The following is an 18,905-nucleotide window of genomic DNA, read 5'->3' as shown; positions in this document are numbered from 1 at the left end:
TTTTTTTAAATACTTTGACACAAAAATCATTAAATTGATGAAATGAATGATCCAATCAGGATTCGCACAATTGACGGCAAAACCAAACTGGTTCGAACATATAAATTAACAGTAACTATGCAGGAGACCCAATAACTTGAGTAATTTTATTTGGACAAATTCCTTTATTTACATGTCATACAATAGAAAAAATGATTATACACAGGTGAAGACTATAGAAGAACTCATATCTACAAAGATTTTGTGATTCAAAGAGATAAATGGTTATTATGATGAAAAGGTCACTCCGAACATCAACTCGCACATTCTCATCTATCCACTGGGAACATGATTCGAACGGAACTCGATGCTCGAGAACACCTCAACCATGACAAGGGTCACTTTGAATACCATCTCTTTTTTCCCAGGAAATCTGGTTAGAGATGCAAACCCACCCTCATTTCTCTTGCAAATTTGAGACAGATGAGAGTCTCTCTTCCAAGCCTTCAAGCAGATCATGGTATTCAGAAAATGCAGGGCGTGACTGGAGCACAGATCAGGAAGGCGGGGTAAGATTCCCATAAAAACACCACCATTATTAATTTCATTAATCAGCAATGCTTTGAAAGATGAATACCTGAAGGGTGATGCTATATGCTTTCCACAACCTGATATCATGCTGGAAAAGATCAAAAAGAACCTGTTGAAAGCATCACAACAAATTAGCTTGGAAGACAAACCATGTGTCGAACTTGGCCTGAGACCTTTTCTGTCCATCTGCCTATTATATGAAACTATAAGATAGGGTTTGGTTACTGTATAGGGACATAAAAGAAGATAGTGAGCACAAAGGAGTTATGTCTCTTTGTACTTCCTGTTTTGAAAATAAAGAAATTAACTCCAAAACTATCCCAAGGATAAATTTATTTTATGTCTTCGTCTCTATCTCTTTTATCCCGGGACATTAACCAAACGCAATCTAGGTGGCAGTTATGCCTCTCTTTCTAAGTGTGGTTAGTTGTGTGGCAGGAGGGAGGGAGATTGAGGAAAGGGTTATCCAGTTACAAGAACAAAGCCTAGATAAAACAATCTTAACAGAAATCATGAGCATGTGAGTACAGAACAAATAATTGGCGATGTCTTAACCCAGTCAATCGAATGGAATAACACCCAGCATGCTCTCTAATGCATCAATGTATCTCTTTAGTTCAGTAATTAATTATTAGTATTACATTACAGGAAAAGAAGTTTGAACTTCCAACGCACAACTAGCATTACAGAGATATTGTCCCAATAACTCAAGCATTTTGAACCTTTTAAGGTTGAGCAAATTCCCAAACAACCCCAAAAGTATAAGTTACAAGCTTCAAGCAAAACCACAAGAATCTGACTTCAAAAAAGTTTGCCTAAATATGGAAGGAAACACAAGCAATACAGAGTGAGATGGCATACTCATGAGACGACAATAAATGCCAGAGTGTGTGTGTGTGTGTGTGTGTATATATATAAAGAAAGCTGGTTATACCTCAGCTCGTCTTAAAAGTGTGGCCAGAACAACTATCCATTCCTTGAACTTCACAGAACACATATGAGCCAATAGAAACTCTGCGTCCAACCGGCTTTGCAACATTCCCATTTGAAGCTGAAAACATACAATAAAGGTTCTACGAGAATAAAATAAAAGGCGAAGCAAATTTTCAAGTAATAATGATTAAAATATTAATCATGGTTCAATATTGCTTCAGGGAATATAGCAAATATGAAAATGATATCAGTACTGATGCAAGATATGTGAGATGTCTTGTTAGAGTCTTAACTACTGATACATGTATGAGGATTTTAATTTCAAAGATTTTGTTACCAGCTCAGAATAGTGCGATTCAAACAGAGACTACTGCAGGTACACCACCAAAAGGCTTTAACAAGTGATATAATTTTCCACAAAAGATGTGCAATGAGGAGGAGGTTATATAGGAAATCCAGTATGCTATTTATGAAAGAGAGAGATTCATGCTAAGCAGTCAGTATGCAGCTTATCTATTAAGAGTGTTGAGCACTGAGGAATTTTAGGATGTTCACCTTCTGCCCAATCAATTCCAGCCCTGATGCAAAATTCTCTAAGCGAGCACTACCATATCTTTCTCGTTGAAGGTATTCCTGCAATTAATTCACAATCTTAAAATACTGTACAAGGAGCGGATCATCTTTCAAAAAAACTGTAGGTTTTGCTTACCACTAAATCAAACTGAGTGCCTTTTACAAAAGCCACAAGCTTGGAAAGTTCTTTCCCTGACATCAAATAGCTAGCATGGCTTTCTAAGATGCTCTTCACAGAAGCAATATGAGCACTTTGCTCTTTCAAGGAATTACTGCTCCAAAGAAAAGGCACCTGATTTGTTAGTAACTTTCGGAAGTTAACTATTACAAGGGTCTGAAAAATGTACAAGAGAACAGGATGAATATATCAACCTCTTGTCCAATGATGGCTTCTTGTAACTGGAATGGAAAAGAAAATAACCCAAAAATCTGGGAGATGGCATATCTGAATCAGTCGATGTCTGGTCATATTCCTTTCCAGACCTCAGCAAGAAGCGCACCTAATAACAAAACAAAGGGAAATAAATGTACTGCCCCATGTTAGGTTTGAGTATCATTTGCTGAAGAATAATCATGCCCGGAGTAATACCAGTTCTCCAGCAAGGTCATACAAAGATTCGTCAAGTGTTGCCTGTATAAAGTTGGTAAACATTGTCAGAGATGAACCATAAAGAAAACAACAAACAAAGAGGAGAGTGGCTATGGTAAGCTACTAGCATTTGCCTACCTGCAATAATTGTAAGGCGCAGTATTGACTGACAGCAGGACCTTCAAGTTTCGCGATCACCTATGACATTCATGAAAAGGAACAATTTAAGTGAGCACAATTTTAACTACAATGCATTCTCACGACCAATTTGCATGCATAAAAAGCAGAATGTAGCTCTTGAATCCTCTTCATAAATCATGGTCTTGTAAGAATGGATAAGCTTCTTTTTATCCTTTTTATTATTATTGCACCTCTCAGGCAAAGATTTGAATGTGTCCTCCCAACCAACAAATCCAATATTAAAGAACACAAGATAGTTTAAGATTATAAACATTGAGTAATGCAAGGGATACCAACACCCTTCTACTAACTCATGGCATCCATGATACAATAAAGATAAAGGTTTTAAATAATAGTGATTTGACTTTTAAGTATTTAATCAGATACTTATCACTACAAAATTAGAAAAAAATAATATAGTACCTATCATCAACCACCACGTCAATTAGTAAAAAAAATGTTTGCAGAAGTTTTAATATCTCTAGTATTATTCATCACCCTAAAAAATCCCTATGAGATCAAAGAAACCTGACTGTATGTGTTGACTACAAGCGATGGCATAAAACTATGCTTAAGTTTACAGTCAGTTGATCAGAATGTGTCTTTCTTGGCTAACACGTGAAATGAGAAAAAGAAAAAAACCATTAAATCCTTATATCAAAGAGCTACTATACATCAAAAAAAAAAAGACAGACGGATGGACGGACAGACAGAAAGAAAGAATATAACAGAGAGATATTCACAAGAGAAAATTGCAATTCTTACAAGTATATAGCAAGCTGCAGTACGATACCATCTCCTTAGGAAGCATTCTTCAAACAACCTTAAACACACAATCAATAACAAACGCATTAATATGAAATGATGACAGCATTGTCTACCCCAGAGCAAAATGGGATAAAATAAGAGAAATCCACTACATATTACCTTTCAAACTTACAAATGACACTAAATATCTATCAAGATTGTAATTTCATCACAAACTGATAGGGCAAAATGGAAGAAAGCCATATTTCAACGCTTTCCATTCACTAACATCAAAAGTCAAAACATCCAACTCCCTGATTTTCATAAATTAATAAAGGGTCAGAGTAACCCAATGCATAGCCTGATTGTAAGCAGAGGGCTAAACCTTTCCCCAAATGAGAATGCTGCTCATCCCTAATTATATCAAATAATCAATGAAGAATAATGCGTAGAAAAATGAAGGATAAAAGGGTGCAGTGAGCATCAAGCCACAATTGTGTTGATAGAATACCAAGTAATAAATTAGTTTTTCTTGTGAAGGCTAAACTATGAGCTAAAAAGGGCACAGACTTTGCAGGAAATTACCCAACCATGCCTATCTAGTACCAACACAATTGTCCAAAATGTAGGAGGCAACAACAGGGAGGAAAAAAAAAAGGACTTCAAAGCCACATTTCAAAAACTGATGCATGTGTAAATACCAACCTTCTTCATTGCACAATGTTCCTGTCTAAATATCTTTGAGAATTACGGTAAAAACATAAGACAAAACTCAAAAAGAGGTATCTCTGCAAAGAGCAGAATATTACTCTGTTGATCTTCCAGCAGCAGAGAATAAATCTGCCCAATATCGACCATCAGTTTTTCTTGCAACACTCACAACTACATCAAGATACTCTGAGAAGTTTCTTATCAAATCACAGGTCTTCTCCAAAAGAGAGCAGTTGCCAGCATGTTTAGGGACAGATACCTGGTTCTTGATCACATTTTGCCTGCAAGGGAGTACTTTAATTTAGAAAGCCAATAACAGAGCCCGTGCTAATTGTTTGAATCAATGAATATAGACATATCAATGAACCACATATATTCCAAATTGAAAACAACTAAGATTTAGTTGACCAAGGAGACAAATCAAACAGCCATGTGATTGTGCCCATGAACAAACAAATACAATTGAAGCTGTCACCCCAAAGTTTCTTGGTTATGGTCGTTGCGTTCAAACAACAGTTATGTGGAATAAAGTTGGCTTAGAAGCTTATTGATTGCATATTTCATTAATATCTGGCTCCCAGAAAACAATTCTAAGCATTGATCTTCTAGTTATCATGCATGACATGGTTCCATCTCTCTTTATGAAATACACATACCTTGAAATTTCTGCATCAAATACAGTAAAAAGGAGCAATTCCAGGCAATGGGAAAAGTGAGGCTTTTCTGCTGATAATTGTGCTAACCGCAAAGCCTCCTCTGTTTTGTCTCTCTGGCAGACAAAGAATCACAAACAGAATAAGTAAAGTATGCCTTAAAGCTAGAAGGAATGTGAGCATGTGTTTTCAGCAGCTGGTTTGCTTTAAAACAGGACTAGCATTTCTTTTCTGATAAAAACAGGACTTCCATACAGACAAGCAACCTTTTTACCATAATGGAAAAACCCACGAAGGGCCTATTTTGGAATTGCATCATCATGGTAATCACCACAAGGTAAAAACTTCTTGTACTACCACATGGTAAACACCTCATGGCATTTACAACTTCACTATGGCATGTACCATCATATAATCAACAGTACTATAATTTTGACATGTTATGTTGGCCTAGACCCTGGATCATGACAATTGGTGACTAAAAAGCAGAAACACTAAATTGGAACTAGCATTTTATTTGCTCAGGGTTATCAGTGAACAGTGAATCTATGGAAATCTAAAACTTAATTGAAAAAAAAAAGACTTCTCATCTCAGGACCAATTTATTTCTAGCACCAAAGTGATAAAAACACTGCAGAAGCTAAGTGCTAAAAGCCAAAACCAGAGAGAATTCCAGGTGCTGGCTTGCCATATGCCCCAGCTCACAGCATAACTGCTTAGTTGATCAATTAACAACGTGTTTGGCAGTGTGGTTGCGGGTGCTTTTCAAATAACTTTTCGTGCCGAAATACATGCCAATGATTTTTTTCATTTTTTAAAAATCATTTTTGACATCAGCACATCAAAACAATCCAAAAAGTACAAACCGCACTCAATTTTAGCAAAAAAAAAAAAAAATTCAAAATTTAACGAAACACAGTTACAAACGCAATGCCAAACAGTCTCATGCAATAACTAAATTGATGGTTCATACACAGAAATTAGGTTGCATGTGAACTGAAGTAACCTTCTTCTAATACCAAAAGGAGAAAGCATAAGCGGCGTCCTACAAAGTTTTCAAATACCAAGTCCAACAATTGTTTCCCCTTCTGCATCCACTATGGGGTTATGTTTGATTGGAGGTTGATGGGAGTTATAATTTACCCTGGTGAAATTTAGTTTGTTTGGTTTCTAGTTTTGGAAAAGATAACTTATTACGGGGATACTCGTTACCCTAAAGTGGTATAATTTTTATGGTAAAATTTAAACTCCATGCATTTTTTTTCAGTCTCCTCTTTGTCCCAAAACACACATCAGATGAAGTTTTTATTACTCTCTCATCAACCATTTCTAGTAGCTTAATTACATTCTATCTTTCTACCAAGTAAATGATTTACTCTTCGTTTTATTAACATGCCAAACATCCTTAAAAACTAACTCTTGCGCCCTTAAAAATTGCTTTTTGTAATAATTACTCTGATAATTCACCCCCATTTTTTAACCCCATACCAAACACCACCTAAGTAAAAATCAAAAGCAAAACGAAAGAGAAGTAGAAATAAAAGAGCAGTGATACCTGAAGAAGGTGTCTGAGTAAGCAATGCAGTATGGTTTGAGCTTGAGGAGATGGCTCAAAACATGGAAATTCAGTGCAAGCTGAAAAGGACATTCTCTGGGAAACACCAACAACCAACCCGGCATTTGGAAGAAGCCCTAGAGGATACACTTCACGATCAAATTCTAGTTCTGGATCCAACTAAAAGATAAATCATAACATGTCAAGTTAGACTATTCAGGAAACATCAATCAAGAACCAGACTGAAATCACTGAAAACCAAAAGGATTGCTGTTAAGAATATATATATATAACCGACATAGATGGATAGAGTACAAAATAAGCTAAACCAAATACATGTAGCAACAAATAATGATATAGACAGAGAAAAGGATATAGCTTCCTTATAAATAAAGACATATAACCAAAGTGCTAAAATCACAGTCAAACCAGAATTTAAACAAAGCCAAGTCCATTTTACTGACTTCAAAAGAAACTGAATTGGTCAAAGCTAATCAAGAATGCTTAAAATTTAACTTGAGGGCTACACCGACAAGTTCCGTCTTCTAAGTATTAAGCGTAGAAATTTCACAACAAAAAAAGAAAATGAATTTGCATCCAGTAAGTATACAAAATTCACAAGTCCTGCTCCATATCATCTGTCAAATACCATGGTATAAAGAACCTTTAATGTTACTGATTGTATGCATACCTGCAAAAAGTCTTCCTGTTTAAAAGGATCAGCACCTGGACATGGATACCAAACCTGTAAAAGAAAGCTTCCAAGAAGATCTACATCAGACAAGTACAGTAGACAGACACTAAAGGTAACCAATTATAGAAGCAAATAATAGCTAGGAGTACAGGAAAGAGATTATGAAGCTTAGCATTAAATTACCTGCATGCCTCGGTGGCCGTAATCCAGCCAAGAGACTTCCTCAATTAGACTTGCCTTCTCCTCTGATTGACCACAAGTAACCCAAAATAATTCAACAGAGTCAGTGAGCTCTCTTTCATGTCCATCATCCAAATCCAAAAGCGAAAGTTCCCCATTTGTTCTCAGTATCAAACATCTAGCAAAGTGTGCAGCGATTCAGAGGCATATGGTACACAAAAGAAATTGCATCAGTATTTGCAAAGATGAATACCTAGCAGGCTCTGTGTCCAAAAACTCTGACGATGAAATATGATTGTCTGAGGCCAACTCTCTTGGAAGCCGGTCAGGGATGAAACGCATAGCTGCAGGATGGCTCTTTGCAGTCATGATAGAAAGTTCTCGTACTGTAGAAAGCTGTTTGTCATTTTATCACTTCAAAGTATGAAGAATAAAGTTTCACTAAAATACTCAAGTGCAAAATTAAACTCCAAGAGGACATGGTTATCAAAAATATTCCCATATATTGGTTATAATATTTAATAATAAGAAGCTGGAAAATATTCATTTACCTGCAAATCTGGAGTGCTAGAAGGAGTCAGTTCACCTAACAATCTCACATGGAATATGTGGACATCAAACGGGCGATATGTGACAAGTATGTGGTCTTGATAGACATCCATCACCATTGGTTTAGCAAGCAATGGCTTTCGACAAAGTAAGGAGCTCTGGTCAAGGTGGTATCTTGGATAAAAAAGTAATTCATACCTGCAGAAAACCAATTATTTGAATAATAAACTATATTGCAGGGTTAAAAAAGATAAAAATTGTAAATCTACCCAAATACATAAACCAAGACTGACAAGTGCCACAGAGGAATGGCTTAAGAAATCAGCCCAGCCTGTACCAAGTCTTGCCTAAACACTTTGTTGCACAAACAGGGAAAATCATTTTGGAGGTCTTTTTGAGAGGCTTCTCTATAGTGGAATCCTGAAGCGATGGCATGTCAAACCTTTGTGAAATTTCAACTTCTCAACAAGTATTCTTCTATTTGAAGTTGATCTTTACTGTCTTTTTTTCTGGGTAGTACCCGGTCCGAGTACTTAAACAACAAGGAAGAATCTAGAGTTCGTAAACGCCTATACAATCAAAGTTGTTTCCTAAGAATTTTGATAATGGACTTACAGGTATTTGATTTTATTTCAAAGAGCTATGTGTCAAGTGCTGTGCCTGCATACCTATCATATAAATCCCAATTCGTCCCACATCACAGGAAAAAAATAATTCAGAATTTCCATATTCACCAGCTACCCTACCTCGGAACCTGTCCCAATTACCACCCCAGTGAATTAAAAGGGTTGATCTACCTAATCATAATTCAGGAGTGTATCATAGAACACCAAACACTAACACTTCATGAATCAATAGATATGCAGTGGGCACCATCTGATGCAAATTAGTCAAATGGCTCAAAATCAGATGGTTCCCTCTGCAATCTATAGATTCATGAAGTACTGGTTTTGTTTCTACAAAAATATACCAAATTAGAAGTTTGAATAACCAAGCATGTCTGTAAACAGAGATTGATAACTCACGTGTTAGAAGAATCAATGTAGTTGCAGACAACAACAATCTTCCCTAGCCATAATAACCCTTTACACTGAATCTTTTGTTCCTGAGTAATATCTCCAAACACTCGCCACTTTTTCAGCTGTATATCATATAAGATCAACCCATGGAGGCCTGCAACAGCTAAGTGCATTCCGTCCTTGCTAGCTGCAACATGTTGAACTGGCCAGTTTTGGGAGATATAGGAAACCTAAGCAAAAGAAAGTGCATATCAGCCTCAATAAATTACAAAGACAAGTAAATGATGACAGTCAATAACTTGTGCTATTTGAACACATAACTGGAAGGTTTAGATGTAGAATTCTGAGTTCATCAGTATCTTCGGACTGTACAACAAGCAACCGATCTTCACCATAAATAACTTGACGAACATATGTCATTCCTGAAACTCCTCTGGAGAGGCAGCATTTGCCAAATGAAAATGCAATAACTCTCTCAAGAGACTCTTCTTCAATCACATAAAGCTTATAACCATATTCATCCCACTGCATCAATGAGGTGCCATTCATCAATGCCTCGTATTTACATTCTTGGTTTGGCTTAACCTTTGGAGAAGATAAAGATAAACCAATTTGACGAATTGTTGACATCAAACGACACCCAGATACAGACCATACTGTAAGTCCTCTTAACTTCCACCCAACAGCAAAAGCAGAATTATCAGGTGTCCACGCGATACAACTGACAGGACCAGTTTCATCCATGGAATAGCTGCAAAATAATAAGACCATGACAAAGCTTTTGAAATTCATGAACTCAAAGTCCAAACACAAGAAGTACATGAATAGCATCAAGTCACAAACCAGAAGGAAATGATCATCTAAAAGTTAGGAGGTTAGTCAGGAAAAACTTGAATGAGGTGAATAAGTTTTAAGGAATTCCTCATTTTACGTTGTTAATAGGTGGAAGCAAATGATCATTTCAGAAATTCAGAAATTTTAAATTTCCCAAAGTTTCCAACTTAGTCCAACTTCATACTTTTCCATGAGTTCAATGCCTAAAGAAAAAACACTCAGTGATATTGAACTACCTCACCCCTACAATAACCCTGCTGACAGGATGCAAGAAACTTACCCCCAGTCAGACAAAGACACAGAACGAATGAGAGATGCAGATTCTGCTAGGTTGTATAACTCAACAACCCCTCTTCTGGTACCAACAGCAAGGATTTGTTGATCTGAAGCTACTGAAGTACATACAGCATCATCAGAACCTAACTTTTTTTCAGGTTTGATATATTCAACTTGCTTTAAACCTCTCTTGCTTACAGAGCATGATACTAGTTGTCCATCAGAATACAAGACAAACAGCAACCTCATCGGCAAGCAAAGTTCCAGCTGCACAATAGCAGTCTTCCTGGTGATATTATGATTAGATACAGAACCTGAAGAAGCCCTTCCAGAAGCAAAACCGTTACCTAAAGAATGTGGTGAGATGGAGGTATCACTGCTGTCACGTGAATAGGGATTAATTTCAAAAGCTCCATAAAACTGTTAAGAAATTGAGATACAATCAAAAAAGAATTCACTCAACAGTTTATCTTAAATAGACTTGTAACATCTAAATAAAACAAACATTGTGAGTTATTATAATCAATGCCTAGTCTGTTATGATTACCTCTCCCTTCCAGGAGATACTGTATAGAGATCCATTGGAAAGTCCTAGTAACATATGTTTGTTATCACTTACAAAATTGCTCCTGCCACAAAAAAAAAATATTAGAGGACTACTATGAAAATCAAGAGTAAAAGCTTATAAAAAACCTGAGAGTATATGAGAGTAAACAGGAATCATATAGATTAAAACACACACACACATACACACACATAAAAAACTAGCATTATGTACAATGCAAACATATACACAACAGTATGGAATGCGAATTCCACATCTGCATTTACATGTTCAAAACCAGAGTCAGTTAGGAATCAGCCCACCCTCCCCTGAAATAGGAAAGAGTAGCCAAGGTTACTTACACTGTCAATTCCTTATCTGCAAAGGGCACTTGCTCATTAAGAACAAGAGTTATATTAGCAAGAAACAAGCCAGATGGTTGCTTCCCTCCAATTTGTATTCTTTTTTCAGAGAATTGAACCTTGAATATATGTAAAAAGAAAGATGTTGTCTGCACACAATAGAAAGCATATATATATATATAAGCAAAACTATCACAATTCACTTTTCATAAACTCAACGCATCCAGGCTTTATTTCCAGACCAGACATAAAAAAAAAAAAAAGGGTTCAACTAAAACAATTTAATGACGAGCCACTCTTCATGCCATTTTGTCTATATCATTATCCATATAAAAATTTTAGAGAAAACAGAAGATTGTCCCCATAAAACTGATTTAATATTACAATAATTGAGCCCGAACTTCTAGCTCCAACTGTGCATCTAGTGAAGCTAACTAGCTACAGTCGTCTCAGCGTCTACTGGTCTTCCAATTTCAATAGAATTTTGACAAATAGGGATAGGTGCACCACATTATTTCTATAGTGTGAGTTGACTGAATCTACGTAAAAGCATTTGCCTATTCCTGTAATTGTCAAATGCATGCAAAGTTTCTTACATGAAAACTATCGAGATTGGCGAGAAAGCACAAATGAAGTGGCACGTCAAACTCAAACATACAAAAAGAAATCAAAATTAAAAAACACTTACAAGAATGGCTATCAGTTTGGTATCAGGACTCCACACAGCCTGTATATTTTCGCCTTCTCTCTCCAACGACTCCGCATCTCTCTTATACTTGCCTAACCTCACTTTATGCTGCACATAATCACAAAAAAATAAAAATAAAGACCACCAAAAATTCACAAATCTAAAAACCCTAATTATCCACGATGAAACAAAAATAAGCACATGAAAGTGATCATAAGCTCCTTGTGAACCTGAGAGGAGCTCCAGAGCTCGAGGCGAGAAGGAGAGACAACAAGGAAGAGGCGATTGATGACTTTGAAATAAATGATCCGCTGCTGTGAAGGACAGAGTCCTTGTTCTAGAGGGATCACCTGCGGCCATCCGTATGCCATATACATCTTTGATTCGGTCTTGGTGCCTTGATTTGTCTATTAATTTATTTATTCGGAGAGATCGCTCTGGTAGTGATTTGCAGAATTTGATGGAGAGGTTGTTAGGGTTTGAGAGATAGAGGATGATCTGAAGCATTTCCAGGGAGAGTGAGTGATGCAGCAGCATTTCATTATATTTTTTTCATTCCATTCAGGTAAGATCTCTAGATCCATTAATTTTAAGTGATGATGATTGTTTTTTCGGGTCTATGCCATCATTTTTTGTCTTGATCTCTTTATGGAAAAAACGACGTCGCACCTGCACGCAACCAGAGGGAGTTTCTCTCCAATTCTATTTCCGCTTTCCGTAAGCGTTTTGTAAAGTGATTTCAAAATATATTAAAATAATATATTTTTTATTTTTTTATATAATACTTTAAAACTGTTTAAAAATATAAAAGAATTAATTTTAAATAAAATAAATAAATTTTAACCGACAACTGTTTAGCCACACTCCGAGATTTAAATATTTTTTAAAAGTGCTTTCGGTTTTTAATACATTATAATTGTTTTGATGGACTATCAAATATAAAAATAATATGGAAAAAACTCATTTAAATATATTTTTAAATAAAAATTTATTTAAAAAAATATTATATACCAAAACCTCAAACATCTTTTAAAAAAAAATATTTATAAAATATTAAAATATGTTTGAGTTTCTTAATGCAGTACAAGAGTTCTAGGCCTCCATGGACTGACTCAAACCCGTCCGTGAAAAATACGCTTAAACACAAATTTCTGACTTGTAACTTAGATTATCAAAAGCCCAAGCCTCTAAATGTGATTTCTGGAAGAAAAAAAAATTCACGCGGGACCGTATCCAGTTACTCTTCATTCGATTTGCTCGAATGCTCACCCATGGGCCTCCGAGGAAGATCTATTCCACCGCTAAGATAAATTGCTAACCCGTGGGCCTATGGGGAAGATCTATCCCGCCAAGTTGTCTCCGTCCGCTGGCTAGCTCATTGCGAGCCAACTCTAGCACGCTTCAATAGCCATGGATGTATCGGTCTTCTGTTCACTTATGATCCAGCCCTTGGATGCAATGCAGCTTGGTTTATTTTTCCCCACCTCCGGCTTGAGAAATGTTGTTAGGTCAATTGATTTCATATATAAACAAGGCGACAGAAGGCATTTTTTCTAATCTAATAGAAAGAACAGGCAGAAGGGTTATTAGCATGGGATCATTTCCAAAGTTTTGAATCAATTGTCTAATGCAGTTCAGTTTACTAGTTTACCACATATTAAGAAAATCACCAGACAATAAGATCCGGGCTTCTTCTGCCCTCTGAGAACAATGGGACTCACTGTGCATACGAGCATAATCACAGAGCTAATTCTTAAACAATGACTCAGGAGCCTGCATGTTTCGTAGCCCTGAAGATTGCAGTCCGTAAATTAAGATTTATTTATTTTTACGATTAGATTGTTTCGATGTGCTAATATTAAAAATAAATTTTAAAATAAAAAAATTCAATATATTTTCAAATAAAAAGTATTTTGAAAAATTACCGGACTATGTAAAAATATAAAAGACCCCAAGAGGAAGGAGAGATTTTGATACAGCCGGGATCATTTATGTTACAATAATGCCTAAAATGTTAGATTACACATCAAAAGAGTATTTATTATTAGTTGTTTTCCATTCCCATTCTCTACAATTTGGTCCTCCACATGAATACTAAATTTGCTATTCTTGAAACATAACATTTTGTGGTGGCCAAGATTAGATAGGTACATGTTCTTTATCTCATATTTACATCATATTGTATGGAACCATAATTGCATGAGTTGGATCCTGTTTCCACGTAAATGAAACCTTCCCAGTTCAATCTTTTAAAAACATAAAAACTAAGAAAAAAAGAAAAAAAGAAACATAACTGCAATAGACGTATGGACGTACTGTCAAAGAACTATCTCAACCCAATAGCTTAAACTATTAAGTGAGGTTCCATGATATGATTTATATTATTCTCTAACACACCATCTCAAGTGAAAGCCCTTTGGACTTGATTTTTATCAAATAAATAGGGAAGGTGAGATTCGAACTTGTGACCATTTAATCATCAGGACTATAATATCATGTCAAAAAATCATCTTAACCCAATAACTTAAGTTGATAGGTGATGTCCTAGGATATGATTTATATTATTCTCTAACACACACAAACAAATAATTATGATTAACCACAGCCTTTACATGGAGTTTAGTAATGCGGTTGAAATCGTGTTTTTCAAAAATTAAAAAGATAGTCTTTTACTTAAAATTAATTTTTTAATATTTTCTGATTGTTTTGACATGCAAATATAAAAAAAATAAAAATAAAAATATTATTTTAATATATTTTCAAACAAAAAAAACATTTTAAATTAAAACCATTATTATATTTTCAAACAACCCCAAAATATCTCGTACCCCCATTTCCTTGTGTAAAACACGATGGTTTGGGCTGCATGCTTGGGAATAAAGTCGTTTATTTTGAAGCGTTGTCGTGAGCAACAAAATAAATGTGAAAAAAAAAAAACCCTCCAACAAATCAAACCATGGTCATCAATTCATATAGGATTTGAATTAAAAAAAAAACTATAATAAAATAATTTATTGTAAATATATTAGTTGAGAATGCGGATTAACTACTTAAAACTCCAAAGGTACATGGAATACAGCTGGAAACTATTAACTTTTAGTTTTTTAATTTTTTTTTTCAAAAGCCAAGGAAAAAATATATTAGTTGAGAATGTGGATTAACTACTTAAAAGTCACTTGGAAGCTAAAAATTAGAAGTTATAGTTTTTGATGTAAAAATAATTTAACATCACTTATTATTACCAAGCATTTTTACAACTATAGTAGCCACAGCCAACAACCCAAAGAAGAGAAAATCACCAAAAAGATAAAAGAAAGATGTGAAATGGATACTAGGGATTTGTTTAGTGGTGTTGTGAGGTCTAATTAAAATTATATTTTACCATGATTATTATTATTATTTTAAAAATATTTAATTAATTAATATATGCTATAATTTGCATGGATATCATTAAAAAAAAAATTTAATCATAATCACAAAAATCAACATAACTTTCAAATACCAAACCCACAGTGAAGAATAGATTAAGGACTTGTTTTCTTTTTCTGTATTTAGATTCAATTCTCTTTGTGCATGTATGTCATCCTCGCAATGTTTTACGTGTACACTGGGCTTATAGGGTGTTCAGTGAATCCGGGAATTAGTTGTGGTGCGCATAAGCTGACCCGGATACCCCAGGTTATATATATATATAAAAAAAAAAGAATAAAAGACTACGTGGATATATATATAAAAAAACCCGATCAGGAGTCAAAGTCGAAGCCCACGGATTCAGAGAAGAAAACATAATAATTGAGCTTCTGGGTTGTGGGTGTTCATAGGGCTGAGCATTTCCGGTTCGGTCCGGTTTTGAACCAAAATAAACAACCAAACCGATTTTATTTTTTTTTAATTTTTTGAACCGAACCGAACCGAAAACCGGTTCAAACCGATTAATTTCAGTTCGGTTCGGTTCGGTTTTTTTAACATAAAAACCGGAAAAACCTATATTCAAACCGACCGGGTTTTTTTTAACAATCTTCTCTATAGCTTCTCCAGCTTCCCTCTTGTTCTTCCCTACAAAGTACAAACCCTACAATTTCAGAAGTCCAATTACTCAACAAACAACAAATCTCAAACATGTAATAACTGCAAGCAGATAAAATACAGCAAAGAACCATTCCATTATTCTAAATCCATCTTCAGTAACCATAAAATCGTCTCCACGCATTACAAAATGGTTATGAAAGAAACTAAACGACCTTAGCAGGAATTACATCAGGAGCTGCGTCAACCTTAAAAAAGAAAAAAAAAAAAGGGACCCAAAACCGCGATGAGAGGAAATGAACATTGAAGCCGTGAAGATGAAGATTTGAAGCATACACTAAACCAGTCCCTGGGTTGTTAGATTTGAAGATGAAGATTGAAGCCTTGTTGAAGTTTTGTTAGATGACTAGAAGTCTAGATCTGGCCATGAAGTTTTGTAAAGTGATGGAGAATTAATTTTTTATCAGGTCGAGAGTGAGAGAGGTTTAGATTTGAGAAGATTTGAGAGATTTGAGAGAGAGGTTTAGATTTGAGGGCTGGGGGGGCGGCTGGATGCAAGGGAATGCTAGGGTTAAAAGTTTAGATTTGAGAAAATTTGAGAAGAGAGGTTTAGATGTGAGAAGATTTGAGAGATTTGAGAGAGAGGTTTAGATTTGAGGGCTGGGGGGGGGGGGGGGGGCGGCGGCTGGATGCAAGGGAATGCTAGGGTTACAACTTAAAAGTTTAGAAATGGCTTTTATAGTTTTTTTTTTTTTACTGAACCGGTTCGGTTCGGTTCGGTTTTTTCGGTTTCAGGCTTATCAAACCGAAACCGAACCGAACCGGCCGGTTTTTTTAAAATTCTAATCGGTTTAATCGGTTTTTTTTTCGGTTCGGTTTTTTCGGTTATTTTTTTTCCGGTTTTCTCGGTTTAATCGGTTTTTCGGTATTTTTGCTCACCCCTAGGTGTTCATGCACTATAGACAGGTAGATAGGAGACAGAGATCAGACATCTTGGTTCTGCATGAGGTCTCTTGTCAGTAAATTTCGAAGACACACAGGAAAATCAAACCATTCTTCACATCAAAACATCTTATGAAAATTTAACTTACAGCTTTATTCATGACATGCACCAAACTAGATTATGAGAAAATCGAACCAGACTTTGGGAGGTATGATTTTGCCCTATTCATGCGCATTGCTGAATATTATGTGCAGAGTATGCACATGGAAATCTTCCTTTAGAAAAAAAAACAGAAGATGATTTGAATTGCTTTAGAATTCAAAATTCTTTCATCTTGGGATTTTGGGTTAGAAAAATTGGTTTAAAATATAATTACTAATAAAAATATATTTGAAGCAAATTTAATTATGGAATCCCTCACAATTTAAGTTAAGATTTATTGAAAATTATCATTCAACACATATATTTTAAATCAATTGTGTATAAATAAAAAATTAATATAAACAAATGATGTTATCTTTCAAATGTATAGTGTAATGATTGTATTTTTCTAAAAAATAATTTTTTTAAAAAAAAGTTACATGAGGGTAATTTAATATTTTTACATTAGCCCAATATAAAAACTATATTACACTTAAAAGCAAAAAATATTAAACTTATATTTAGGGGCATTTTTATCCTTTCATATTGAAATTATTGTAATAAATAAGTTGATATGGGGCATTTTGATTTTTTGATTAATATAAATATTATTAAAAAAATTATTGGTTTATATGGCGTTGTACCACCTCCAGATACTACCTTTTAGGACAACGTTGGAAGCACCTCAATGTTAGTCTTTAATATTTGATTTATTGGAAATTGATCTTTGTGTTTTTTTTTAATTTCTTTTATTTGGGGTTATCTTAATCCTATACTCATGATTGTGGAGTTAGTAAGTTAACCCGAGTTGATTTAATTTTTTTTTCATTAATTTTTTTCAATTAAATTTTTTTTTTAGTTTTTCCCTTTAACATTGGGTTATTTGATAATTGAGTTTCATAATTTTATTTAATTTGTTTTTAACAGAGTTATCTTGATATTATGATTATATTGCAGATTTGACAAGTTAACCTGAATAAATTTAATTAGGATTTTATTTACCTTTATTAGGTTGTTAATATTTTTTGTTATTTATTTATTTTTATTATATTTTTTAATTGTATTATTGAAATTAGTCAAGGTTGTTAAATAAATCTGCTCAATGGCCTATATTTTAGGAATGCTTTACAATGAAAACAATTTGGGTCGGCGTACATCATTACGCGAGCCCTTAACTAGTTAATATCTAAAGAAGAAGTAGATTCTTGAGTCCTTTCTCCTCCATACTTCTCGTGATTAATATTGGATGACTACTACAGTGTTTTATGAATGTGAACTATTTACTTGGATACTATATATAACTAAATTATATTTCCATGTTATGTTGTGGTACCGGTCGAAAAGATTTTAAATAAAAAAAATATTTATAACATATGAAATTATTTGATATTATTATTAAATTTGATTTAATAGGCCATCATTGAAACCTCATAGCTCAACTCCTTGTCTAGTCTGATTTTAAAATTAAGTAAAAGTTGTCTTGACATAACTAGATCAACTTAATGGTTGAAAAGGCATCCGATGAGCATTAAAAAGCGTGGTTTGGTTTTAAAAAAAGATTTTAAGAAAGTATCTTTTTCTTAATATTGAGATGACAACATATTGAATATTTCCGGACTTTATGATTTAATCTGTCAAACTTATGACACAGGTCATCCATGAAACCTCTCAGCTCAATTCATTGTCTAGCCTGATTTTAAAATTAAACAATGTATAAGTTGTCTATATGTGATCTAGTCGACTTGATGGGTGTACAGACATCCAATGACCATTAAAAAGTATGGTTTGGTTTTAAGAAAGATTTCAAAAGGATATATGTTTTTTTTAATATTGAGACGACAACATATTGAATTGTCCTTGACTTTGCGATTTAACCCATCAAACCCACTTGGGTCATGGACTCCATTGGATTTTGATAATTTTTTTTTAAAAAAAAAACTATTTTTACTTAATTATATGATACAAAATCGAGCACAAACCAAAATGTTGGCACGTTTATTTGATATCGTGATAACTTAATAAAAAATAAACCGAAATAAATTATAAAGACCGATTAAAAAACAACTAGATGTTAAAGTATTAAATTGAAAAAACATCATGAAGGAAAAAGAGGTGATTTACTGTTTTATAAACAGTGA

At 34.5% G+C, this 18,905-nt stretch overlaps 1 protein-coding gene across 3 annotated transcripts; it reads right to left on the bottom strand.

Annotated features, from left to right (window-relative positions):
• Nucleotides 1–125: 125 nt before the first annotated feature.
• LOC7497215 (uncharacterized) lies at nt 126–12,255 on the bottom strand. Of its 3 annotated transcripts, XM_024595113.2 has the most exons (23): nt 11,888–12,255; nt 11,658–11,765; nt 10,970–11,118; nt 10,611–10,692; nt 10,068–10,483; nt 9,275–9,704; nt 8,960–9,183; nt 7,937–8,132; nt 7,639–7,781; nt 7,389–7,563; nt 7,203–7,256; nt 6,512–6,691; nt 4,960–5,072; nt 4,402–4,584; nt 3,611–3,668; nt 2,804–2,863; nt 2,666–2,707; nt 2,449–2,576; nt 2,213–2,348; nt 2,059–2,136; nt 1,505–1,621; nt 617–679; nt 126–523 (listed from the first exon to the last, which is right to left on the bottom strand). In XM_024595113.2, the coding sequence occupies exons 1-23, from the start codon at nt 12,032–12,034 to the stop codon at nt 437–439; spliced, it is 3,369 nt and encodes a 1,122-aa protein (XP_024450881.2). In that variant the 5' UTR covers nt 12,035–12,255; the 3' UTR covers nt 126–436. The 3 variants fall into 3 exon arrangements, with proteins under 3 accessions (XP_024450881.2, XP_024450882.2, XP_024450883.2); XM_024595114.2 differs by lacking the exons at nt 10,970–11,118; nt 11,888–12,255; XM_024595115.2 differs by lacking the exons at nt 10,970–11,118; nt 11,658–11,765; nt 11,888–12,255 and having other exon boundaries at nt 10,068–10,330; nt 10,411–10,483; nt 10,611–10,657.
• Nucleotides 12,256–18,905: the final 6,650 nt, after the last annotated feature.

Source organism: Populus trichocarpa, chromosome 2, assembly GCF_000002775.5.
Source record: "Populus trichocarpa isolate Nisqually-1 chromosome 2, P.trichocarpa_v4.1, whole genome shotgun sequence".
Lineage (NCBI taxonomy): Eukaryota > Viridiplantae > Streptophyta > Magnoliopsida > Malpighiales > Salicaceae > Populus > Populus trichocarpa.
This window is presented reverse-complemented; position numbering and strand designations above follow the sequence as displayed.

Coding starts and splice junctions, on each gene's coding strand:
- LOC7497215 (XM_024595113.2), bottom strand. CDS start 12,034: ATGTATATGGCATACGGATGGCCGCAGGTGATCCCTCTAGAACAAGGA. Junction 7,257..7,388: donor ACGGCCACCGAGGCATGCAG/GTAATTTAATGC, acceptor TTTCTTTTACAG/GTTTGGTATCCATGTCCAGG. Junction 2,349..2,448: donor AAGCCATCATTGGACAAGAG/GTTGATATATTC, acceptor TCTTTGGAGCAG/TAATTCCTTGAAAGAGCAAA.